The 26,470-nt window shown below is 39.8% G+C and overlaps 1 protein-coding gene across 1 annotated transcript; it reads left to right on the top strand.

Moving 5' to 3' along the window:
• Positions 1–2,377: 2,377 nt before the first annotated feature.
• Positions 2,378–26,372, top strand: LOC140994251 (mucin-5B-like). Its single transcript, XM_073463819.1, has 28 exons — positions 2,378–2,438; positions 2,732–2,993; positions 5,141–5,255; positions 5,380–5,470; positions 5,564–5,670; positions 5,766–5,954; positions 6,980–7,208; positions 8,588–8,713; positions 8,797–8,914; positions 9,176–9,314; positions 10,572–10,682; positions 11,624–11,693; positions 14,824–14,961; positions 16,127–16,291; positions 16,375–16,469; positions 16,560–16,686; positions 17,628–17,883; positions 17,985–18,037; positions 18,262–18,365; positions 18,511–18,662; positions 18,801–18,939; positions 19,927–20,037; positions 20,455–20,634; positions 20,773–21,012; positions 21,548–21,704; positions 25,689–25,817; positions 26,058–26,208; positions 26,312–26,372. Exons 1-28 carry the CDS (start codon positions 2,378–2,380, stop codon positions 26,370–26,372), a joined length of 3,876 nt encoding a protein of 1,291 aa, XP_073319920.1.
• Positions 26,373–26,470: the final 98 nt, after the last annotated feature.

The raw sequence follows: 26,470 nt of genomic DNA, 5'->3' as shown, positions 1-26,470 counted from the left end.
CTATATTATCTAAAAGGGTTAGTATAAGGTTGGTAAAGGTTATAAGTGTCATCATGACCAATAATGAGGGTTGAAAAGGAACAAAAGGGCGCAGGTGTGCTGACGATGATCTGGGTGTGGCATGAAAATGACGCCTATTTTCCCTGTTACATGGATCGTATACATGGATCGTATACATGGATTGTATATATGGATCATATATATGGATTGTATATATGGATTGTATATATATGCCATCGGGACTCAATATTTTACACATACATTAGCTGAGATAAGAAAATAAGGTCATAAACTAACTTAGCTTCAACAGGATTTATGAAAAATGAAAACTAAGATAAATGGATAAGATCACAAGATACCAAAACAATAATGATGACAGAGAATATCATAGGAATATTTGACTAACACACTACAAGACCATCAGCGAGAAGATAGGCTATTTCTATATAGTTATTATAGTTATCATTAATGCACGTCACAGGGTAGGATTCTGAATTGTCTGGGTTGGATTTGCCATAAAATGTAAACTTTTCTTCATGGTACAGAGGATGAACTGAGGAGTCTCACATCCAGAGGGAAGAAGCTGCCCTGTAGTCTGGTGGTGTGGCACTAAAACAGAGTTTACTCATCAACATCATATTACAGTTATTAATCCTACATAGCCGCAAAAAGATACATTATCTCATCGTTCTGCATCCTGCAAACAGCCGTGTTAAATTAAGAAAATCTGTATTGAAAATAATTTGTGTCTTTCTTTAGACTTTAAGCATAAGCACCACAGACTTGACTTCTTTTGTCCATGGGGCCAGAATCTACACAAAAATGTTACTTACTAGAAGTACCTTTATATATTATGGTGACATCAGAAATTACGTAAAGAAATCCAACTATAGAAACTCACTGTAAAGTCATTAAAAACCCACCGGTATGTGAACTAGTGCTTTCTTTTATTTTCATATTTCAGTGATACCAGATAATATTTCTAACTTTCTTTACATGATACACCAACTAACTGCATGTCAGACGTGCAGTTAGTTGGTGTATCATGCATATATGTATACGTGAGCCATTATTATGAGACTTTGTTGTGGGGGTGATATAGAGAACAATAGGATTCAAAAAGCATGACTGAAAACAATTGCTGTTTTGCGCTGCTACGTCACGGCAGCTACACCCACAGCTTGGCAGCATACAGCAGACCCACTTCTGCCACATAATCTCATTTGGGTGGATGGTAAAACAATGCTAATGGATCTGTAATGAACCCAGGTGAATTGAAGTAATCTCTTTATTCCATTCATGTTGAGTCACTGTTGAGTCTTACTATTGTTGAAGATGACTGCTCATGATAAGGAAACAAAAGACAAAGGTGTTAATCGCTCAGAGGTCTGAACACACCTTCAATAAGTTCAAGCTTTTATCGCTTGAGTCAAAATATGATAAACCAAAGCTAATAAAAACACTTAGGAGATTATTTAAAGAAGTCCTTATTTATCTGAAGCCTCTTATTATATCAACACATAATTGGTCACAATGGTGATCTGTTATTCCCACAGTTCAAAGTCAGATTTTGTTGTTGTGGGTGTTTCCTACTTGAACCTTAAATAATGCCAAAGCTGTATCCTGAAGCTTTGAGCCTGAACACACATAACCTTTGTTTTCTGGTTTTGTACAAACTGACTAAAACATCCATTCAGATACAGGACATAAGCTTTTTGGTTTTGAGTTGCAGTTTCAAGCAACAGTTATCCCCAATCCTTCAACTTCCTTCAAGTATTGATGATTTTGAGCCCAGTCACAAGGATAAAATGTTGGCACTTCACGTTTCTGCAAACCAGCGACACACATGCTTTGTACTGTACAAACATTTCCACAAAACATGTCACATCAGGTTCACATCAAAATTTATTACCTGACGTTCATGTCAGGAGGTGGAGGGGATGGTGGTTGAGACTGTTGAAGTGTTGGTATGGGCCACTATGAGGAAGTATTTCTACTTCATTGCTGTATGCTATATGGATACAGATAGATATCAGTCGGCATTATCAAAGTACACCTCAGATGGACAAAGTAAAAATAAAATCATTGTAGACATGGATTCTACATGTGTACAGGCTGTGGCCTTTAGAGGGGCTACTCTGTCTCTATCAGGGATGTAAGGTGAGCATCTGTTTGCTCTGTAACCTCGCCCTTCATATCAGCTGTGTGAAGGGGAGTGGGAAACAAATGGCACAGGCAGGACCAGCAGTCATGAATCACCATGTGAAGCTATGGGAATGCCACTCCTTCACCTGCCACATTAAGACCTTGCCCCCTGGTATAAAGAGCTAGGCCTCCCTCCCATCTTCCTTAGAGTCCCGTGGAGAAGCAAATGGCTATGGCTAACGAGTGGCTGCTATGTCTGACCCTGTCAGCCATCGTAGCAGCTTGGCACAGCGGTACATACATTATACTACATTAAACAGACTAACCATTAGTAGTTCAAATGCTGACCTATTTTACCTATGTACCTAAGTGTTTTGAGATTTGATGATTGATTACTGACAAATAACCTTTACTTCTTTCAACAGAGGCAAAGTCTGCTGTGAGCACATTCTCCTCCCAGATTCCTGACAAAATAACAGGTGAACTTGTTGGTTTTTGAAGATGTGTGAGCGTTCATTCATGTCAGTAAAAACTTGTGTAATATATGCCTGCTCTTGTGGTTTCACATATTGATTTATCTCTGCAGGTGTGAGTCCCGTCCACAATGGCCAGATTTGCAGTACGTGGGGCAACTTCCACTACAAAACCTTTGATGGGGATGTTTTCCAGCTGCACTCCACCTGCAACTATGTCCTGACCTCTGCATGCAGGAGCAGTTACAAGGACTTTAACATCCAGATAAGAAGAGATGAGGCTGACGGCCGTCCCACCATCAAAACCATTACAATGAAGCTGGAGGGGTCAGTGGTGGAGCTGTCTAAGGGCTCAGTGGTCATTGATGGCAAATCGTAAGTTCACGTTAAAAACCCTGAAAAAAGAAAACAACCTTTCCACTCTTAACTTATTGCTTCAGATTGAATGATACACTCTGATCATATTTTAAAAAAATTCGTACCTTACTATCAAAACCCCAACAGGAAGAGGTTTTTTTATTATGTAAAGTGTCTTTGAGTAACATGAAAAGTGCTATATAAATAACAAGTTTTATTATTGCTATTAGAGTGAATTTTAATAATGACTTGATTAGCATGAACAGGAACAGATACATTATCTTAGAAATCTATTCATGCCATTTCTATTAAAGATGTAAAGTTGAAGTTGATTAATTACATTATCTCAAATGTTTCCAACAATGTTCAAACCAGAGAAATCTGCAAGTTTACTCAAGGTAATGGTGCGTTTCATTATGTTGCCTGAGAGTGAGGAAGGATGAGATTAAATATTATGTGAATAAATCTTTACAAAATGACCTTATCTATAAACACTCTTATCTGAGTCACATCAGATAGATTTTCATCAGTAATAATGTGTTTACCACCAAAGCAAGTATGACCACTGGACCATTTGCATTTATTCACATTACACACACAAGTGATAACTTTACTGTACATTAGCCATAAGATAGCAAAGCAGTGGCTGGGTGTGTGTCTGTTTGTTTGAGTTCAGGTCAACCTCTCACTGAACTTACCACTCACAAGTGATTCTGGTTCGCTTTCTTTTCCCCTCTCCTCGCTGTAATGTTACATTAATGAAGTTCAGTACATTTACCCTCGAGCGCCTGTCAGCAGTCAACATACAGTAAATAAACACCTGATAATGGAGGTTGTCCCTGCAGTCAGGTGGATAAAGTAAAAAAAAAGTTAAAAAATAATTTTGAGCTGTCGTCCCATCTGTAAACGATTCCGGATCAGAGCAGAATCTGATGTGACTCTGGGTGTTTATTCCAACAGAAGTTCTGGTTCTGTACCCGACTATCTCCTCTAGAGCTGACTGCAAGCAGCGGCCCTCCCCACACAACACTCAGGAAAATGCCTTTGTTTTGTTTTTTCAATAGAGTCCCCCTCGCGATATAAATTACATATTGTGTGTTTAACACTATTTATAGCAGTGGTTAGTTCAGTTCATTCACGTCAAAAGAGGAATCTTTGTTTAGGACGACATATCTTCAGAACCATCCTTTGTAAACCCTTGCCTTGAGTAACCGTTACTGAAACAGCATTGTCAGTGTATTTAGATTCTTTATGTGTTTTGTGCATTTTGACATTTCTTCTATGCGCTCTTGGATAATTCAAAATATAGTGGGTGATATAGCTTATTTCCTTGTACATGCTATGTGTCCCAATAGACAAAGTCCTGTTGTAGAGACTTTTCTATTATCTGGGTCAGTTGAGCCCTCTATTTGCATGGAGCATTTCCTCTATAGAAGACATATACTATTTGAATATGTACGTAATGAAGATTTTTTTCTGCATAATGTCTTGTGGTACATTTTTATATATTCATGTGTATCTATATTTATTAATCTGGGTTATATAGCTATTTATATGTAAACTCTTTTAATATGCTTCCATTCTCAGGCATTCATCAACTTATATTCATTATCTTTCAGCCTGTGACACTTGTCATTATTGTTGCTAATTATTGCTGTGACACCTCCTTTATTAGGAGAGTCTGTTTCTTGACAGGTCATTCATGGATGGATCCTAGCATGAAATTGTGTATTGATTGGTGGCTGCACCTCACTTGTTGATATAAATAGTCATTTCTGCTGTTACGATTACGCTGGTGATGGCTTAAAGCTAAAACACATTATTCTTCTGTCCACAATTAATAAATCAGAAGTGGGTGCCAAAGTCCTCTTTGTTTTGAGTCTTGTCACAACTGTGCACTCAATACATTGTTCAAGATTTGGAGCTGTATGTGCTGCTATCTTTCACCATAACAGCAGAGTATAAAACCAAAGCCATCAGGCTTAGAAGTAAATTTACCTCACAAATTACTGGCATCGACTGCTACTCTTTGCCGTAATGCTTTCTTACATGGTGAGGTATCATTAGAGCTCCATTCAAAGTCTCCTTTCAGCTCTGAACAAAAGTTTGAAAAACAACTTAATGGGCAAAATAATATAACTTCTCTTAACTATCTTTTCTTGCAGAATCATCCCACCAGTCAGTCAACCAGGAGTGCTCATTGAGAAAACTCCCACCTACATCAAGATCAGAGCAAAGCTGGGATTGGTTGCTATCTGGAATGAGGAGGACTCCTTTCTGGTAGGACTATGACTACACAGAAGAGCCTGCTCTGACCATTATTGTTTCAAAATACTGTCAAAGCTTTGAATTTAAAGTATCACATAGCTGCTTAAGGCGATGGTTGATGGTTTTGTTCTCACAGGTGGAGCTAGACCAGAAGTACAAGAACCAAACCTGTGGTCTTTGTGGAGACTTCAATGGGGTCCAGCTCCACAACGAGTTCTACAGCCACGGTACACTTTGAACCACTTTAACAAGTCAGTCAGTGGTGTAATGTAGGCATGGCCACAAAACTGAGCTGTGTTTCTATGATATCATCCGAACAGGTGTGAAAATATCCCCCATGGATTTTGCTAACTTCTGGAAAATGGATGGTCCAACTGAAAGCTGCTCTGACTTCACACTGGAATCAACAGAAAGCTGCAATAACATGGTTAGACTTCATCCACTTATATGAAAACTTATATGAAAACCAAAATGGAAAACAAAAAAACATTCTATAGAATACTATATAACTACCATGACCAGCACCATGACCAGTACCATGACCAGCAACATGACCAGTACCATGACCACTACTATGACCAGCACCATGACCAGCACCATGACCAGAACCATGACCAGCACCATGACCAGCACCATGACCAGTACCATGACCACTACCATGACCAGTACCATGACCAGTACCATGACCAGCACCATGACCAGCACCCGGGTGTGGAAAAAGAGTACTAGTAGTCTGGATTACTGTGGGTTGTGCTGTTGCAGCTCCAAGCAACATGTATGTGTGTGTGAGAGAGTTTCCTGATGAGTTGAAAGTCATTTCAGTTGCTTCAGATTGAATGAGCACATCAAACCAAACAATCTGTCAAATATACAGTGTAAGTTTCCTGCAGCAGGCATCGACCTGACCACATATGAGTAGTTTATTTTTTCTGAGATTTAAACATTACTGGCAAACGTGATTGCAGTAATTAGCGATTGCTTAATGTGTCAGATGATCAGTAATTTTGTTTCTGCCATGAAAAAAAACAAAGAATGTAGCAGTAACACATTGTAATAACACAGTTATATCAGTCTGACCCTTGATTATAGTTTTGCCTTCAAAAGAAGATACATGCTAAGAGATCTGACACAAGAAATGATTATAGTCCTTTTACTGAACCTTTTGACCTTAAACCATTAAACCCTTTCTGCTAGAAGTTAAATGTAACCCTCAGATACAGTGACCTCTAGAGGAGTTTAGGTGGTTTCTACAGGATACAGCAAGCAGGTTCAGGCTTAACCAGTGATGCAGTTTGCTGCTTCAGTGGACAAAGCAATTTAAAGTGATTATGTGACTCAGGCCAGGATAACACAGGTTTAAACCCTCCTAACCACCCACTACAAGTGAAAACCCTGCAGTCAAAATCTTACTTTGGTAAAAGTATCAAAAGTATAACTACTCATTGTGTATAAAAATGTTCTCTCTCAGTGTTTTACTATTACTATGTATGATATTTGTGGAGTAATAACTGCTGCATTACTGTGTGTGTTGCATTGTACTACTGTTACTGATATTTAAGGTTGAGCTCGTACAACTTTATAACTGTTGGCTTGTTTAATCTAAAGAAATGCATCTTATTCTATAAAATGTTTGTAGCTGTCCTGTGGGAGCCAAGTTTCTCAATTTTAATTTTAATTTTAATTTTATTTCTGTCTGTCTGTCTGTCTGTCTGTCTATCTGTGTGTCTGTCCTGTAGAAACCTCTGTGTGAGCAGATCCTTACAGGACCGGCTTTCAACAGCTGTCACAGTCTGCTGGACGTCGCCTCCTTCACCTCTGCTTGTACTGCAGACCTCTGTCACTGCGGCAGTGGCATAGCTAAACACGCAGACCCGTTCTGCCTGTGCAACACTGTGTCTGAGTTCTCTAGACAATGTGTCCATGCTGGTGGCAAGCCCCACAACTGGAGGACCAAAGAGCTCTGCTGTGAGTACACTTATTAGACAATACTAATCAAATTATCTGTGAGTAGGAGAGTTTGTTTGCTCTGTCTGGACTCTGTCTGGTCCAGTGAGTTAAAAACACAGACCCACTATAATTAAACAAAAATTCAAGAAGAGAAACAGAAACAGAAAAGAAACCACACATCAGTACCATCTCCAGCATTGATAGTTTGATTCTGAGTGAAGATTTCTGCCTTCACCACGCCACCATCTACCATGCAATCACCCAGTCCAATCGCAAGACTAAATGTAGCTAAGTACATTTTTGCTCATTACGAAATCTACCCCATAACAGCCATAGCCATTCTTGTGGAGCTATGAATGGTTCTGCAAGTCAATGTATAACCAGACAACCTTACAGTCACAGGCATAATCAACAATGCTCCATCTGTAATGCTGTTCATGTGCTGCCTTAAATGGCACACACAGTATCTATTCCTGTTATTTTAACACAGTTATTGAGTCTCTTTTGGATTTCTCTTTCCAGAAATCCAAAGCTTGGCCCATTTGCAAATACCACCCAACACCAGTTCATTAATATTTGGCACTGATGCCAACCTGTAAATCCTTCCCTAATACCCCTGATCGTCGACTCCCAGCACCAGCCCAGTCAGTTTACTCTCGTAAGCTGTTTCCAGACCCTTGCAAACGCCTTACAACTCCCAGAAATTCTGAAAATAACATTGTCAGATCCTGAATGTGGACAAGTGGCTACTTGATTCTGGTTCTACCAGCACTTCTGCCATGTACTCTCCTCATCTGGCATTCCTTACATATATTACTCTAATCACATGATCAGAGTTACCACCTTGACCTCCCACAGTGACATTCCAAAACCATGGGCCACTGGTCCTCTCAAGCATAGTAAGGCTACAGCCATTATGATTTTAAGGATGTCTGATCTGCCCAGTCTTGTCTTGAGCAACTGGAGATTTCATTGGTCCAACGTGCATATGTGCTCCGACGAATTCTCTATCAAAGCTTTATCTCAACACACGACTACAAGCCTGTGTTAAGCCTTGGTAGTGAATTGGTGCAATCAAGCAGAATTTCAGGAGAAGGACCAAACCTATACCACACCTCATTCAGCATTCTCATCGATCTTACCCTCTTCTTCATTTTTCCGGAGAAGAGGAGATCAGAGTGTAATGAGAGTGAGTAAGCTGATTCATAAAACATCACACATCCATAACATGAGATCAACACCACCTCTTCCCAAAGGTTAGGAGTTCTGTGATAGAGAGGATACTTCTGAACTGTGGGCTGGAACAAGGCCACAATAGTAGAGTTTGTGTTGATGAATATTATAGGAGAAGTTACATATCCTAAGTCAAGTGGTGAAAACAACTGATGTATTCACAGGGAAATCATGTCCCTACAAAATGGAGTACAAAGAGTGTGGGAGCCCCTGCGCTGATACCTGCTCCAACCCAGAGGCCAGCCACACCTGTGACAATCACTGTATCGATGGATGCTTCTGCCCCACAGGTATAACAGAGACACACACAAACATGCATTCAATTGCATACACACAATGTGCTTTAATACAGTAATATTTTGATCATATTCAGGCACGGTGCTGGATGATTTAAAAGGAAATGGTTGTGTCCCACTGAGCCAGTGCTCTTGCAGCTACAATAACAAGATCTATGGACCTGGAGAATCTTACTCCAGTCACTGCAAAAACTGGTATGATATGTGTGTCAGTCTATTTTCATGTCAGAAACATTCCACCCAAAGGAAAATGTGTTTGTCTGCTAGAATAAGCACAGTCAGATTAAAAAATCTATTTCTATTTTGTCAATATGTGTGCTGTACAGATATTCAGTAGGTCCCTTAGTATGTTCAGCCTAGTTTATCCTAATATGCAAATAAAATAGATTTTGAGATGGTTGAAAATTAAATGATCCATTGGTTTGGCAATTAAGATTCAACTGTGTGCATTGACAGTGTCTGTGAGGGTGGCGAGTGGAAGTGTACAGAGGAGAACTGTCCAGGAACCTGCTCTGTGGAGGGAGGAGCTCACATCAACACCTTCGATGGAAAAGTATACACCTTCCATGGGGACTGCTCCTACGTTCTGGCTAAGGTAGCACACATCATCATCATTGCTGTTATACACACACACCTTCACTATGGTAATGATCCGTGCACAACACTGCTACACAGGTCTAAAGACCTCGACCTCAAACCAGTTACAGCTATAATTGTGACAAGGCTTTGATAAGTGTTGAAGATAAAATTAGATAATAAAAATTAGAGTTATGCATGACATCTCTATACCATCCCATATAATAAATCACTTTATTTAACATATAAAAAAAGGCAAAATCTAAAATGTGTCCACAGGATCCCTCGTTTACACACTTCCCATTCAGTGTCTACATAGAAAGCTGTGCAATGCATGGTAATAGAGCGTCACGTTATGAGAGATGGGGCATCACTTTGCACACTCCTCATTTGCAATAAGTTGAATTCTGGCTACTTTATGCAAATCAGGAGCGCAATGCCTCTGGAAAATCCAAAAATGAAACATTGTCAAGTTAAAATGAAGACTCTGCAACTGTGTGGCTTATTTCTCAACTAAAATGTCTTCAGAAACACATTTCACTTAGCTATTTCTGTAAGATAAGAGGAAGTTTCCAAATGTGCTGACATGTTTGTCCGGGTTGAAATCCTGGAGCAGAGGCCCATGAGTGGCATTTGTCCAATCTGATGGAGCCATAAAGTCTTTGTGTTGCTGCAGGTGGATGTAACCTCATCTGGTCAAACGGCAAAGCTTAGAGGTTGCGTGGCCTTGCACCAAACAACACTCCTGTGGACACATACCTTACTAAAAGTTAACCAAAGATCAAGGATGAGATGAGGATAAGGATGGAAGGAAATTGAATGACAGGTCTTTAAATAATGCACATATGCATCCATCCATCCATTATCTTTCCTCGGAGTGTCACAGGGGCCTGGAGCTGATCCCTGCTCAATTAACAACTAAATAAACCAACTATAAGTCATAATACATACTAGTGTCTGTTAAAAATAAGATTAAGTTAATAATGTTTTCTATTTTGTTACATTAGCATTGGTTACATTAAACAATTTGTTTGTCAAAACAGTTATCGACTTAACCTTTAGTCTCCACTACTTAAAAAAAGAAAAAGAAAAAGAATTCTCTTTAAATGTTTGCTTGTGTTATTGTTGAGGAATACAGACTAAGCCTACAATATTGACATATCATAGTTTCCTAATATTACTCACTTTTCAATATGCCCTTTCAATTCTGCAGTAGTTGGGTGTATTAGAAGTTGGTTTTATGTGTGTTTGTGTGTGTGTGTGTGTGTGTGTTTAGGATTGCAGTGGAGCCGGGTTCATGGTGCACGGAGAACTAGTGCAGTGTGGACTGACTGAGAGTGAAACCTGCCTCAAGTCCATTACTTTGGGTTTATCTGGAGGAGCTAATGTGAGTATGAAGCACACACAGAAGCACTCATGCACACAGTGCTTTTTATTTTTTCAATATAACCTAAAAAAATATCAAAAATTCTCTCTGATGTCATGCTCAGACTGGGAAGCTCAGACGTCCTGTTGTGTTCAATGTTAGAAGAACTAGGGGATTTCTGACAAACCATTAGCATTTTACCACTTCCTGATTAATCAGCTACCCAACAACAGAACAGCTACATAGTACAAATCTGGAAGGGCCATGGCCATATTTCAAGGTAAAACAATATATTTGATAAGCTATAAGCAAACGTTAGCATTCAACCTCTTCCTGACTAACATTAGAGTTTGTGTACATCCAGTGCGTTTTACTTCCAGGCTTAATAAATGTATCCAAGATGTGCGTTGATATTTTTAAATTAATTTTTGCTTTTCCTATGGTATCATGTAACACTATGAAACAATAATGTTAACTAGGATGTGGATGAATGCTAACGTTGGCTGTTGTGGAATTGAAATTAATGGGATTTATCAAATATGTTGTTTTACCTTGAAAGATGGCCCCATGTCCCTCTGGATATTCAATATCCTTAGTCTGTTCAGTTGCTGATCAACCAGGAAGCAGTTCAATGATAACAATCTATCAGACTCCTGACAGTTATTTCACTTGCAACCTGTGACACAGCAGCACAACATGATCCTCCCACTGTGAGTGTGACATCATAGCAAGATGGCTGCTGTTTTCTTGCCATTAGTTTCTATATTTAGTCCAGTATGCAGTGAAAATCATCTCACTGAGTTAGGTAATCCATATCAGTGAAAATCACTTCTGTGTTTTTTTCAAAGATGCAGCATTGTTGCATGGCAATGCAGTGCAATTTTTAATCATTCAGCATCATTGAACATACATTGAGAATGCAAAGATTTCTATAATAACATCTTGTCTCCTCTCATGTAAAGGTGATTACCGTCCAGCCCAATGGCAAGGTTTTTGTGAATGGCATCTATGCTCAGTTACCCTTTTCTGCCGGTGAGAACCTCGACACTGTACAGTGTCCTCCTCTGACTTTCTCGCTCATTGATATGTAGACAACAGTTCACTATGTGGCCACATGATTTACACTTTCCTTTATAATGTCTACCACAGACAGTTTGGTTGAATGACTGAGGAGTTTAGAAACTCTTCATGTCAGTTGTTATCAGGGTTGTCAGTTATATCTGATCAAACTATTATTAATTTAATAGGAGGCCCTAAATGACCATGAGTCAAACATATTACTTCCTCTGTTTTCCTGTAATAATGAGTAAAATCGTATTTGTTTAGTTATTATGTCATCATCACATGATAACAGCTGTTTTACCCAGATAATGAGATCATTTGATCCAGGGACACTGTAGTGCCTTCTTTTGAGCCTTCTGTGTCTTTTCTATCGTACACCTTCTGGGTCCAAGGTTTGTATTTATATACCAGGTTTCTAGTCACCCGCAGTCCTGCTGATCTGCATATCTCAGTCATCATCCGGTATCCACGGAGACGCCCATGTCCTTGTTACTGGTCAGCAATGTAGTTTATGACGGAATCCAGAGCACTTTGATACGCCACTTGTAAAGCTGAAGCTAAATGTCTTCTTAGATGACGCACACTGATGTGTATATTATCCACAACAGCAAGGTATAAAGCAGTGTGTCAGGCTTTGATTGAAGAGAAAAGTGATGCGATGATCAGTATGTAGGATCTGACACTGCTCCACATAATGCAATGGCTTCTGCAGTGATTGGGTCTGTATATAGATGAGATCAGCCAAATGACATAATGACATCAATAACTTGTCCTGTCTCCAGAACGAATGTGTTTTGGAAGTGCTGGCACCAGATTGAAAACTGTTAGTAGTGACATGCCTAAAAGCTGCTGTGTTGCATTTTTCACGTCAAACGATAAAAAATCCCAAAGGTTATGATTTTATTTACTTCCCCAAAGAATGATGGGCAGTTAATGAAGAGATCTGTGGCTTCAGGTCGTCCACAGGGAGGATGAGAATGATAAACTGTGAGACAGAGCCAGTCAATACGTGTCTGTGGTGTCAAACACTTCACATCACAGGTTAGTTACTGATGTTACTGAGTGAATGACACGTGTGGTGATTGTGTCTGTAGATCGCAGTGAATCAAAAAAGCGCCTTTGTGAAGTTTTTACTGCAAAAAAATCAGTCTCTACTATAAAACACCTGCTTTTATAATGGAGTTTGGTTTACTCGTCTGTCCACTTGACAGACCGCCAGTTAATAATACACATAAATTGAGCTGACCTGCCTTCTAATAATGAACCTCGCTAATAGCATCAAGCTTTCTGCTTCACCACAGCGATGTCATTAGTTTACAATAAAGTCACGTTGGACAGAAAAGATGATAGATGACAGAAAGATGACTTGGACATTTAATAAGGTAGTTGTGTGACGTTGTGCGACGTTGTGCAACGACATAATATAATTGCTTGCCTGACTGGCCATAGTATTTCAGATCCTAATACATAAAGAGACAAACAGTTTTCTTATTTTATGTTGTTAATTTAGCAGAGTCGTTAGAATTTGTATTGACCGCCATTCAGATCAGAAGAATTGTTTTCACTGGGGGGCAGAGTACCTGGATGAATTGATCTCATCTATAGCCTCGCCTACTAAATCAGGTAGGCGAATTATGCCATAAATAACATAAATAACTTGTGATCTCAGGAAAACAAAGTTCTTTATCTGGAGATCTCAACAAAATGATCTCGTTATTTGGGGAAAATAACAGTTGTTATCTTGAGATAATGACATAAATAACTTGTGATCTCAAGACAACAAATGATATTTAACTTGTTATCACAGGAAAATGGAGGGAATAGTTTGACCCATGGTCGCTTAGAGCTTCTGTAATACTTGACGTCCTTTACTAAACACAACATTTAAATACGGACTAAAAGTCATCATTATGTATGTATATATAATACATAATTAAAGCTCGTTTGTATATTCCATTATTTAATTCTGTTAAGTGAAATGTGGCATATGGTGGCTATAGCCACTGTCCTTGATCGTGAATCCCAGCTGTAGTTAACTGTTGCTGGATGGGAAACAAATGAGGATGAATGTCCTCGTCACTGCAATAGTAGCATCTACTGGTCAGCTAGAACACATGCATGGAGATGAATGGACCGCTAGTGACACTGTGTGTCCAAAACAGGAGAGTTCACAGAGACAATCACTGCCATATATATGGAAATAAGTACCACAAAAAATGTGTAATAACGTTATTTAAAAAAATATATATTTAAACATCCTACAAGGAACTTTCAGCTGTTTGTGAAACTCAGTTTAAAAGAGTCCCACAGCCTGAAAGAAGCTGCTGCTGGTGCTACGGCAGTGGATACTTCTGTATGCCGACTGACCTATATCCTAACATTTGATGTTGGCCTTATGGAAAAAATTACTTCACTAGAGAATGGTAACAACTTTAACTGTAGCTTACCTGCTATTACTGAGCAACCAAATCGATTAGCTGTAGGATTGAATAGTTCCCAGGTGTTTGAACGGATCTAAAACATAGTACTTAATTACTTACTTTGTTTAACCATCATCACAGTACAGTTATTAATATTACATAGTCACAAATGGATACATTACCTCATCGCTATGCATGCTGCAAACAGCTGTTTGGAAAAGAAAAATATAAATATAAAAAAAGCACCTTTCTTTCACTCACTTTTAAAATAAGTGCACCTGCTAACCAAATCAAGATGTTAACAGGGGCTGCTAGAATCATCACAGATTGAAAGTTCCTTGTTACTGCTTTAAAAATGAAATGAATTTATTTTAAAAACTAACAGACAGCACTGAGAGAGATTTGCACCATGATAGTGTTTTCAGGCTCTGATATCAATAGTAGTATGAAAACACTTCATGAGCATCATTTTCAACTTTTACATGAGCTGATTCAAATAAACCTGAGTGATTTAATCTGTCTCTGGTCTTGATATGATGACAGCATGCAGAAAATGATAGACTTCAGTTTTAATATGCTGAGCTTTTTTCCTGACTAGCTAGATGGGCAGACCATGAATCCTGTCTCCTCCATTCCATCCTATTAACAACTCCCTTCTCACTGTTTCTCTTAACCTGTAGCTGGGATCTCCGCCTTCAGAGCGTCCTCTTTTTACCTGCTTGTCCAGACGTCAGTTGGTCTTTTGCTGGAGGTGCAGCTCAAGCCAGTAATGCAGCTCTATGTCACAGTGACCACCGACTACCAGGGCAAGACCTGTGGTATGTACACTGAAAAGATCTGCATGTGCTCACAGACTGAAAACACACCGGTCAAATAGTGACGTCGGCACTGATCCCCATTGGTTGTTGCAAACAGTGAATATGTGAACAGAGAAAGTAGGGGTTCTGTAAAGATACACAACAGAGCCCCCAGGCATACCATATACACTATATATATAAGTCAGTAGAAATAGAAAGTAGAAATACTACAACTCAAATATTTGTGAGTGCTTCTTTGCTGAAGCCAGAGGGGTTTATTTCATTGTTTAAAGTGGCTGACAGCTGACAAGCTTCCTGACAGGTGTGTGCAGTCATTACATTTTAATATTCTTTGCATCTCTATTTTCAGTTTGATCCATTTTCAAAATGTATAGATGAGAAACTGAAATTTTGATCACAGTTAAACAAATGTAGATAGTTTTGGTGAGATTGGTGGTCTGTCAAGTTGTTCTTAATGGACTTGTTGTATTGCAGGTCTATTTTAACTACTTTTTTGAGAAGGGCCAGATCTGAAAAAAAATGGAAGAGCCAAGGGGCTGGACTATGTCTGACCTGCAAAGAATTTAAATGTGTTAAAACAATGCACCTTTTAAAAAGAAAAATTCTCTCTGCTTTGTTTATTAGTTTAAAAGCAGATTTCTCAATCTTGTCAGTGGGTTGTCATTTGGATTTGATAGCATGGGTTCAATGAGGGTTTTAAAGGACTGCAGTTGGCCCAGGGGTCGCCAGCTGAATAAGTCTGCTGAAAAGAATCAAACAATCTCCTTATCTGGATTTTAGTGAAAGTTGCAAAACCCTAGCACATGCAGCTAATTTCTTTTAAATTTAGAAAATAGTTCAGGTTAGCACTACCTATATTGCACAATGTCTATCATTTTCTCAATATTCAATTTGTAGTTTGGAACCGGTCGGGACCACTGTGCAAAATGTTCTACGGTGTTTTGTGTGTCCATGTATAATTTTTAGTATGAAAAAAGAAGAAATCTAGATGTAGATCAAAAAGACAGAAAGATGATAAAGCCATGGTGATTTCAAGATTGTAAAAATGACTTGTGTAGTGATGAGTCTTCTACCCTGTGGGGGAACAGTACCCACAGAATCATTGCAGTTTGCCTTTTAGATGAATGCCTTGTATTATCATTAACACGATGTTATCTGCCTGCAGGTCTGTGTGGGAATTTCAACAATAACCAAGCTGATGACTTTCTTAAGCTCAGTGGTGTGCCAGATGCCACAGCAGCTGGTTTTGTCAACAGCTGGAAGACTCAAGCTGGTTGCCCCAATATTAACAGCAACTTTGAGGACCCCTGCAGTCTCAGTCTGGATAATGGTAGGTCTGACTCATTTTGTTTCTCGATTAGCACTGTGGGTTCTTCAGAAAAGCTGATGTTGTTGGTTGTGTATCAATGACAGAGAAGTACGCTCAGCACTGGTGCTCCATGCTCAGTGATCCTCAAGGAGTGTTCGCCTCCTGTCACTCAGAGATCAGCCCTGACTCTTACAAAGAGGTAAGCCCACTGCTACAGCTGCTACATAGTTCTGTGGACTGTACCTTGACCAGTCTCCAGACCTCACACTTTTATTTTGTCTCCTCACAGAACTGTATTTATGACAGCTGTAACTGTGAGAAAAGTGAGGACTGCATGTGTGCTGCAGTCTCCTCCTATGTCCATGCCTGTGCTGCTGCAGGGATCCAGCTCAGCGGCTGGAGGAAGACTATCTGTGGTGAGTAATGAGGACCTGTGAGAAAGAACAGTGTTATACATGAGATGTGGAAAAGAGCATTAAGCTAGTCCAAATCATAAACCCCCATCTACTCCTCTCACATATCAGATGTCAGTTTGTTCAAGTGTTAATAAATCCTTTGCAGATAAATATTTTTATTACCACTATTACCTTAAATTAATTGCAGCTATTGGCGAACGATTGGCATGCAAAGTTTATCTCCAGTTATTAGATTTAAGCTCAGAGTTTGTTAAACAGGCCCCAGATTTCCTTTTCATCCTACTGTTGTGGAAGAAGTATGCAATGGCCATTTTAATCCTTGAATGCCTTTCCTGGCCTGTTTCTCTGAAGACTGCCCATTCATGGAAAAAACTTATCTGCACTCTCCCTGTATATATTGCATCATTTTTTTTAATGCAGTTGCTATCCTTGTTTATTTTCCACTATGGACCAAACTTCTCTCTTGGCTTAAATTGAGCAGTTGCTGGCATTCATTGATATTCACTGGTTGTGCATGTTTATGTCAATGTCTTGTCTGCTAACCACCCTGGTACCCCATATTTCTGCAGTACCCCCACCCCAGTATGACTGCCCAGCAAGCCTACAAGGGTATAAAGCTGGTGCACTGTTCCACGAACAGGGCAGAATCCACATTGTTCTGCCTGAATCCGAGCTTGACGATCAGTCAGAGCCTCCTTTCTAACACCCTGGAATGAACTTTTCCAGGAGGCTGAGCAGTGTGATACCCCAATAATTGGAGCATACCCTCTGGTTCCCCTTTTTAAAAAATGGGAACCACCACCCTGGTCTGCTACTCCATAGGTGCTGTCCCTTACCTCCATGCAACACTGTACATTGGTCCTCTGAACATCCTCATGTGGCATGATGGCAGTGCAACAGTCTCACAGCTTTTTACTGATTCTGTGGTCTGACCTCCTCAGGGAAATATGCCAGCTCCTGCCCCAGCAGCATGCTCTACTCCTACAACATCACATCCAGCAGTCGCACTTGCCGCTGCATTGGCACCACAGACCTCAGCTGTCACTTCACCTTCCCGCCCATTGACGGCTGTATCTGTGCAGAGGGAACTTATCTGGATGAGTCTGGGAAATGTGTTCTACCTGAGACCTGTCCCTGCTATGACAAAGGCTCAGTGGTACCTCCTGGACAGGTCGTCAACAAGGAAGGGGTCATGTGGTATGTAAATTAGAGATATATACTGTATATTATGTATAAAAAATATTAGATATTTTAATAGCGTGCTGCAGGGTTATATAATATGTTTTTCTTTCCACTAGCACCTGTAAGGAGGGCAAACTCAGATGCATTGGAGAGTTTGTTGCACAGCTATGTAAGTTGCATGACACAGAATCACCTGATAAGTAGCAGCCTTGAAGTGTTGCAAATTATAGATGCAATTGTAATGATCAGACTTGAGAAAGTCTTCTGTGTTCCAGGCTCCATTTATGAAGGCATAAAAAGCACAGTCTTGAATGCTGCAACAACACTGGTGTAAAAACAGTGACCAAGATTTATTGTAGAAATACAGTTAAGTAATATTATGTCTCTTCTCAGCAGCATGTGCTCCTCCCATGATTTACTTCAACTGCTCTGCTAATGGTCCAGCTGCTAAAGGGACTGAGTGTGAGAAGAGCTGCAACACGTTAGACATGGCCTGTGTGAGTCACTTCTTCCCCAACATTAAACCAACATTTACATGCAGCTGCAGATAATTAGTCTATATGCTAGAACAAAACATTGGATAATCTGAGCTGTCTGCTTGAGCAGAAGTGACTGTGGATTGTGCATTTTTATCTTCTCCAGATGACCACAGGGTGTGTGTCCGGTTGTTTGTGTCCATCTGGAATGGTGTCTGATGGTAATGGAGGCTGCATCAAGCCAGAGGCCTGTTCTTGTGTTCACAACGGCATCTCCTACCAGCCTGGAGAGACCACTAAGGTGGACTGCAACACTTGGTAGGTGAATCACATGAGGAATGAATGCTGTAAAGACAGAAATATGCTAGGTACTAAATTATTTTGGTTTCACCTCAGTCTGTGACTGATATGTATTTAGTACAAGCCTGATACCATCTGATCTATATCTGTTTACAGCACTTGTAAAGACAGGAAGTGGCAGTGCACTACCAACCAGTGTGATGGAACTTGCTCTGTCTATGGGGATGGACACTACATGACTTTTGATCAGAAGCGCTTCACTTTTGATGGCAGCTGTGAATATATTCTCACTCAGGTATGAAAGCACAGAAAAACAGTTAGTGAACAGAGAGATGGAACTGATGTGCAGTTTTTGTACAAAGGAGTGCATGTTAATCATGATAGACTCAACATGCTTTGTAAAACCCTGTTCAGACCATAGATTTGCAGCAAGACAAGTTGAAACTTGCAACTAATTGCAATGTGCTTCTCTGTATCTCTGTGTTATCCACTGGCTTTTCAGGCTTTTTTATAGTGGATATTATTTGTAGTGCCTTAAAATATGAATTAACAAAGTGATAGTGAATTACTTGCTTCAGTTGCATTCGTAGTAATGATGAAATGGTGTGTGCATCGCAAAGCAAGTATGTGGGAGAGAAAGAGAAAAAGCGGTGGAGAGACAGTGTGAGTGCAGAGCAGTGGAAAGTGGCTGTGAATACTTGGAGCAGAGGAAAAGCAGCAAAATTGTAAATTAAGCAGTAGGAGCTGCATACTTACATACATACATACAGTGATTACATGCAATTACATCCTAAAACCAGCCAGCGCAAACTTGACAAGCTGAGTCGAAGGCAACACCATCAGCCGGCCTGAGTCAAGCTGCAACGGGCCAGTTCACACTGCTGCAACTTTCTCTTTGAAAAATGTGTATGTTTTACCTCATTAACTTCCTTGATTTCTGTGAATATATGCTTATTGTGAATTTGATGGCAGCCACACTTTTCAAACAAGTTGAGTCAGAGGCAACAAAAGACTGTGAAGGTTGTGGAATGCTCCAAAAACATGTGTTACACAGGTACAGTAAACGGGTTAATTAGTAGAAGGTGATAGCATCATGGCTGGGTATAGAAGGGGCATCCTGGAAAGGCTCAGTCATTCAAAAGCAAAGATGGGCTGAGTTTTAACACTGTGAAACACATGATTGTATGAAGGAAATTGCTACATGAGCTCCAGAACACTTTTTAAAACTGTTGTCAGTAAACACAGTCCAATTATTTGCTTGTGTGTGTGTATTCCTCCTCAGGACTACTGTGGTAGCGCTCAGACTAATGGATCCTTCAGAGTGATTACTGAGAATGTGCCATGTGGAACCACAGGAACCACCTGCTCCAAGACCATCAAGATCTTCCTTGGGGTAGACAGTCAATAGAAAACCTTTTCAAAAACAACTGCATTGTCAGTCTCTTCATAAACTGCAGACACAAAACTGAAATTCAACAGATTCACACAAATAAACTGATTTGGCATATGTAGAATGATAAGTCAAAGGCAACTGGACTATTTACCCTTCTATCTAAAAGCCTTTTTCAGTTCTAACTTGCCAGATTACACAAACATCACACCACACTCAAATCCCTTGATTTTTGAGGGCAGAGTTGATGGAATAAGAACACTGAGGAGCTCCTCACAGCTGCAAAAGGTCCAACAACTGGGCACAATAGTTTAATGGCTCAAGTGACATTTTCTGATAAGTTTTCTGAGATGTTCAGATAAGTGAAGTTAACATATATATGTCAAATTTACCAACTAACATTTTCTGTTTGGTTTAAAGAGTGCAGAACTGATTCTATCAGAGGGAAGCTACCAGCTGCTTTCAAGTGGACATGAAGAAACAGTTCCATTCCGTTACAGCACTATGGGCATCTACCTGGTAATTGAAGCCAACAATGGACTCATTTTCATGTGGGACAGGAAGACCAGTTTGTCCATCAAGCTCAGCCAAAAATATAAGGTAAACTGCAATATGTGAATAAAGTTTTGGTTTTACTGTGACTACAATTAGTTTATTAATAAAAAAGACGGGCTTTGTTCAGATGAATAACTTGATATTACGTGATATATCACATGATAAGGGGCTCTTCTTTTTCAGGGTCATGTGTGTGGGCTGTGTGGCAACTATGACGGCAATTCAAATAACGACTTCACTACAAGGTGCCATGCTGTGGTGGTCAACCCACTGGTGTTTGGAAACAGCTGGAAGGATTCGCCAAGCTGCCCTGATGTTCAGGGTAACACCAGCCCCTGCACAGCAAACCCATACAGACAGTCATGGGCCCAGAAACAGTGCAGCATTATACAGAGTGACGTCTTTTCTGCCTGCCACTCAGTTGTAAGTTGTTGTTGAAGTCAAGTTTTTCATCTGTTTGTTGATGGTGATGTTGCTCAGTTATTTAGTACATCTGCCAGTTCCTCAACCACAGATACAGAATAAGATTATGAGAAATCAGTATGAATCACCATAGTCCTCAGAGATATCAATATCTTCCAAAATCGTGTCAATGAAAAAGGCATCTCAAAGAAGACCAGCAAAATTGCCATGTAATTTGCATTGATCCCCAGCAAATTAATCTTGAGAATTTGGTGAACTCCTAAAAGTTCCTCTTGCAGCACTAGGCCATATTTCCCACATGTAGATAAGAAACATCAGATTATATTTGGTGGTATGATATGATGATATGAGTATCTTAATTTGCAAATTAGTAATTGTTAGCTTCAGATTAATGTAGAGGAGTAAAAATTAAAATATTTGCCTCTTAGATGTAGTGAACTACTGTAGAAGGATCAGTACAGCATTTTGTGCTCTGGAGTTGCTCTTTTTTATACCCATTTAACTCATTAGTATATCATCATATACTCATTTGTAGGTGGATCCTTCTCCATACTATGACGCATGTGTGTTTGACTCATGTGCATGTGACAGTGGTGGAGACTGTGAATGTTTCTGCACTGCTGTGGCCGCTTACGCTGAATCCTGTAATCAAGCTGGCATCTGTGTACGATGGAGGACCCCCAAGATCTGCCGTAAGTAACCAGAATGAAAAATGTCTTGTTGAAAACCGAAAATCTGAGTCAATTTCGTCAGAGCTTAGCAAATTTTTATGACAAAGAGATTATGGCATTTTTTCTTTAGTTTTAAATACACATTAATAGCCTACCCTAATATTGCTGTCATTTCAAATTTGATCATACCTAATCAATTATAACAATCTGTCCTAAACACTGTTGATTCATCTTGAGATCTGGATTTCGTTTTTATCAAAGTCCTGTGAACTACAATTAAGAATTGAAAGATCTGTAACGGAGGATGATTTTTTCCTCACTCCTTTAAATTATATTAAGGTTTAAAGTTGCGCATAATTAGGAGTGTGGCCGCTTTGAGTGACAACTAGTCACAAGCTGTCTGCTTGGCTTCACCTCAGGTAATTCCGGTCACTGAACTTGACCTCATATTTGTGGTGTTGATGCCTTTTGGAAAATTTCTATGCAAATATCGGACATATAAAATGGCTTGCTGTGCGGTTAATTGGACTAAAAGCCCTGAGCAGAGGGACAGTGTACAGAGAGGAAATGGGGAAAAGAAAAGCAACTGTGAGTATTTGGTGATTGCCAACTTTGATTGCACACAAACCGACACACACCCTCGATGCCAGTTGTCGCTCGCTATCTTCCTGCTAATGTACAGTTAAGTATTCTGGCTGTTTGGAGCAAATAAACCGTGTTCAAACTCACGTGAGTAACGTGAGGCAAAATTCACTTTTTGTGTGAACACTATAACTAATCCCAAAGTTTTTCCTCTGGTACAGATAAGCCACGCTCCAATTGGTGTTTGACCAGCATTTATTTTCTTCATTTAACAGCAAATCTTCTTTTAACAGGCAAACACCATGAAAACTAAATGAAATAAATGTTACAAACACAGACATATTGTCAGTTAAAATAAAACAAAACAAAAATTACAACCACATACTGTGTGCACCTTCTGACCAAAAATGTAGGAGTTGTTAGTCTTTCGATGTTACTATTATTCTTCCCTGCTGAACTCTTTTCTCCTGCATCTAGCTTCTGTCTTAAGCTTCTGGAAGTACAGGCATTCTCCCATTGACCATGTGGACGCCGCATGTTGTCCATTCAGTGTAGTTCACAGGCTAAACAGCAGGTGGTGCCAACATACCATAGAACCCAATGAATTGCATGAAAAACAAGTCATTCTCTATGGAAAGGCAGAAATATCTCTGGAAAACAGCAATAAATGTCAATATAGTAAAACACAGCTGAAATAAAAAAGTGTCATTAAAGGAGAAGTTTTCTGTGACAGCTACAAACACTGATAGCTTGTTGGTAACTTCCAGCGAGGTGGCTGTGTTTAACTTACTGGGCTCCCTCCAGCTCAGGCCTGGCGCCAGAAGGAAGCGACTGAGGGGGCTGTTAAAAATTGCGAGGGGTGATTTATTGTATTAATATATAATTCATTGATTTACCCATGTAATGACAACATAGGGGCACTGTTTCAAAATTAAAGGTTACATTTATTAATAAGAGCACGCGAACGTAGAACAAGCTCAGTGCTAAATATATTTGGAATCTCTTAACATCGTCAAAAGGTTGATGTGAAACTGGATGGGCCAGAGGGACATTGCTGCGTACTCTGCTGCGATTGTTAGTGAAACAACCAATCACAGCAGCATTAAAGAGTTTGTGACAGAGATTTCAGCATGGAGGATTTCAACTGTATCTGACTGTACTTGCGCTAATCAAATATCCTCTGGTTATGTCTTTGTTTTTGTGGCAGCTGGTTTGTATTACAAACAGCCAGTGGTGGTGGTGATACAGCAGATTGCCAGCTGTACTTTCCCCAGAAAACACATTTTCCTCTTTGACTCACTAGGCAGAGAGGCCCTGCCCTTCCACATGCCTCACGCTTGGACGTAGGAAAAGTTACTTGTTTTTGGCAAGGCAGGTTTTGCCACCAGGCTGCTCGTGGAGGGGCAGCAGAACTTTCCGACACCCAGCCTGTCTGCTTTCTGTCGCCTAGAGACACGTCCAGCAGGTCGTTCAGGAAGGACTGCAACAGCCAAAAAACTTGGCGTGTTTAAGGGGGAAATTACAGATCACAATCCCCTGTATTAGTAACGCCGCTGCTGGCTGTTTGTTGTACAAACCAACTGCAAGCAAAACTACACATAAGTTACATGTTATAGCGTCTCTATGCCCGACTCAATCTGTTATTTCAGAAGCTTACGTCACAACTTATCACAGCAGCACGCTCAGCCATGATGTCGCCGGCTGTGCACGCTCCCCCTACATACAACAAACACTGCTGTACAACTAACCATAATCACTTGTTTCTCAGAAAAACATTTTGTTGTTTTTGGTGTTTTTCTATTGCTATATAAAGCTCAAACAAGCAAAACATACAACTGAGGAGGCTAAGCCCCCTTAAGCCCCCTAGCGGGGCCTGGGCCGCTTCAGCTCCATGCACCCCCTGTTTACCCATTTCTGGTTAGCCAGGAGTTAATAGTAATCAGTTACTGCCAAGATGGTGGTGGCCAGTATGACCAATCTATGGGTGATGTCAAAGTGGCTCTGTCCATTATCTTGTACAGTCATTGGTGTGAATTCTTGATTATATTGAGCAGTAATTGATGCATATGAACCTAGAGGGGCACTCAGAGAATACAGACCTCTGCCAAGGCCAATACTCAACTGTTCTTTTATATTCTAATCTGCAACCATTATAGGTGAACTATTATAAATTTGTGAAAATATGGTTGCACTGAGCTGAGGCCTCATCATCTCAGCTGTGTATTTACAGTATTAAGTATTTCTAAACTGGAAATGTTTCAAATACTTCACGGCAGCTTGTTATCAAAAAGAAAAACTTCATGTTCAAGCTAGGAAGATATTTTTACTTGACTCAAATTTAAACTGCATATAGATACAAATTAATGTGTGTAGCAAGGGTAAGCTAGGGTCTGTCTGATTTTTTTCATTAGAGGGCTCTGTGCACATCCCCATCCACGTCCACATACCCCCATTTTAGTGATTTGAAAATGTATTTTATTTATTTAATTTTAATAATTACTATCAATAATTATTCATTTCTAATAACCACACCTGCCCTACCATCAATCCCAACAGTAGAAAACCTGGATCACATGCATGGTGTGCTGCCAGGTATCATACTACAAGAACTGTTACTCCAGCAACTTCCTCCATGTTTCTTGCTAGATTAACTAGCATCTGTCTCTGGCTTTGGTTTTTCATTGCATATGGTAGGGAAGCTATGTAGCCCTGGTGATCTATTGCTACCCTCCCCACCAAAGCCCTGTGCCTCAGCCTGGATTCAAAAACTTTCAGTGCCTCCTTGGCTCTCCATATCAGAACCCCTCATTCTCACTCCATCATGCCAACTCCATCAACCCTTTTGTGTCAATGTTGTCCCACTGGAGTTTTGGAAATACAGAGTGGAAACTGCCTGAAACTGACATTTTGGTCACCATGCTGTCATTCATCAAAGCCCAGATGGGGGCTGTCAAGCACTGCTCTTGATAATAGGGTCTTTGCACTTTGCTGGCTTGAGAAGCATCTTCATCTCAAGGAAACATTGGGCGACTGACTTGGTGCAAACAGTAATTATCTCCCTCTAAGGGTTATGCCACACTTTCAAATATGTGATTATCAGGGTGGTTGTAACTGTGAGACTGTGAGCTGGTTGTTCCATAAAATTATTACTTCTTGAAAAATAGAATCAGAACCTGGATTTGTAAATTAAAATTTATTTGAACTAATTTCTCATTAAAATTCGATGGAAATAACAAAAAAATTACACTTTTTCATGGTCTCTTTCATTAGTCCTGCAATTATTTGGCTATGTCTACATAGTAAGGTAAAAATAAGGCAATGTACAACCACACGGCTAAAATCAGTATTCTCTATAAGTAGTCCAATCTGGAACATGCCCATAATAAGAAAGAGTTATTACTCATTTTCATTTTTTCCCCTCAGCTCTCTTCTGTGATTACTACAATCCCCCTGGTGAATGTGAATGGCACTACATGCCGTGTGGATCCCCTTGTATGAAAACCTGCAGGAATCCATCAGGCAACTGCTCTACACAGATACCCCCTCTAGAAGGTACAAGATAAGTTTTCCAACTTCATATATTCTACTTATCTACAATTCGAGATTCAAGATTAAACACATCTATGGCTGTTTTCTTATTGTTGTTTTTACAAAAACATCGAACAATATGCCACGCAAACAACAAAAAAGTTACTACTTTCAGCTGTTAGTACCAATGGTATTAATAATGCCAACAAGGAGTAAAGAACCCGTTTCATACACTCTAAGAGCAACTGTTTGTTTTTTGATTAGGTTGCTATCCAAAATGTCCTCCTGCTCAGCCATACTTTGATGAGGATACAATGAAATGTGTTGTAAAAGAACAATGTGGCTGCTACGATCAAGAAGGGAGACACTATAATACTGGTGACACAGTGCCAACAACCCAAAACTGTTTTACGTGGTAGGTCTTGCATATATTTCGTGTGCCATAACATTGTAATGAGATTGAACTAACCAAAAACAAATCAAAACTGACAATAAATCTTGTGTTCTCTCCTTTGAAGTACATGCAGTTCAATGACCATCCAATGCCATTACGATGACCAAGGTATGCAAAGATTTTGAGAGACTATGGTATGGAAAAATACATACATATTTTAGGTTAATATTTTAATGATACTTTTCCTATCGTTACAGCCTGTAATTGCACATATCGTGGAAAC

Source organism: Pagrus major, chromosome 4 (genome assembly GCF_040436345.1).
Source record: "Pagrus major chromosome 4, Pma_NU_1.0".
NCBI classification, from domain to species: Eukaryota; Metazoa; Chordata; class Actinopteri; order Spariformes; family Sparidae; genus Pagrus; species Pagrus major.
This window is presented reverse-complemented; position numbering and strand designations above follow the sequence as displayed.

Excerpts from the sequence above, each read along its gene's own strand:
- LOC140994251 (XM_073463819.1), top strand. The coding sequence starts at position 2,378 with ATGGCTAACGAGTGGCTGCTATGTCTGACCCTGTCAGCCATCGTAGCA. Across the intron at positions 2,439-2,731 it reads CGTAGCAGCTTGGCACAGCG|GTGTGAGTCCCGTCCACAAT; the intron begins GTACATACATTA and ends TTATCTCTGCAG. Across the intron at positions 5,256-5,379 it reads ATGAGGAGGACTCCTTTCTG|GTGGAGCTAGACCAGAAGTA; the intron begins GTAGGACTATGA and ends TTGTTCTCACAG.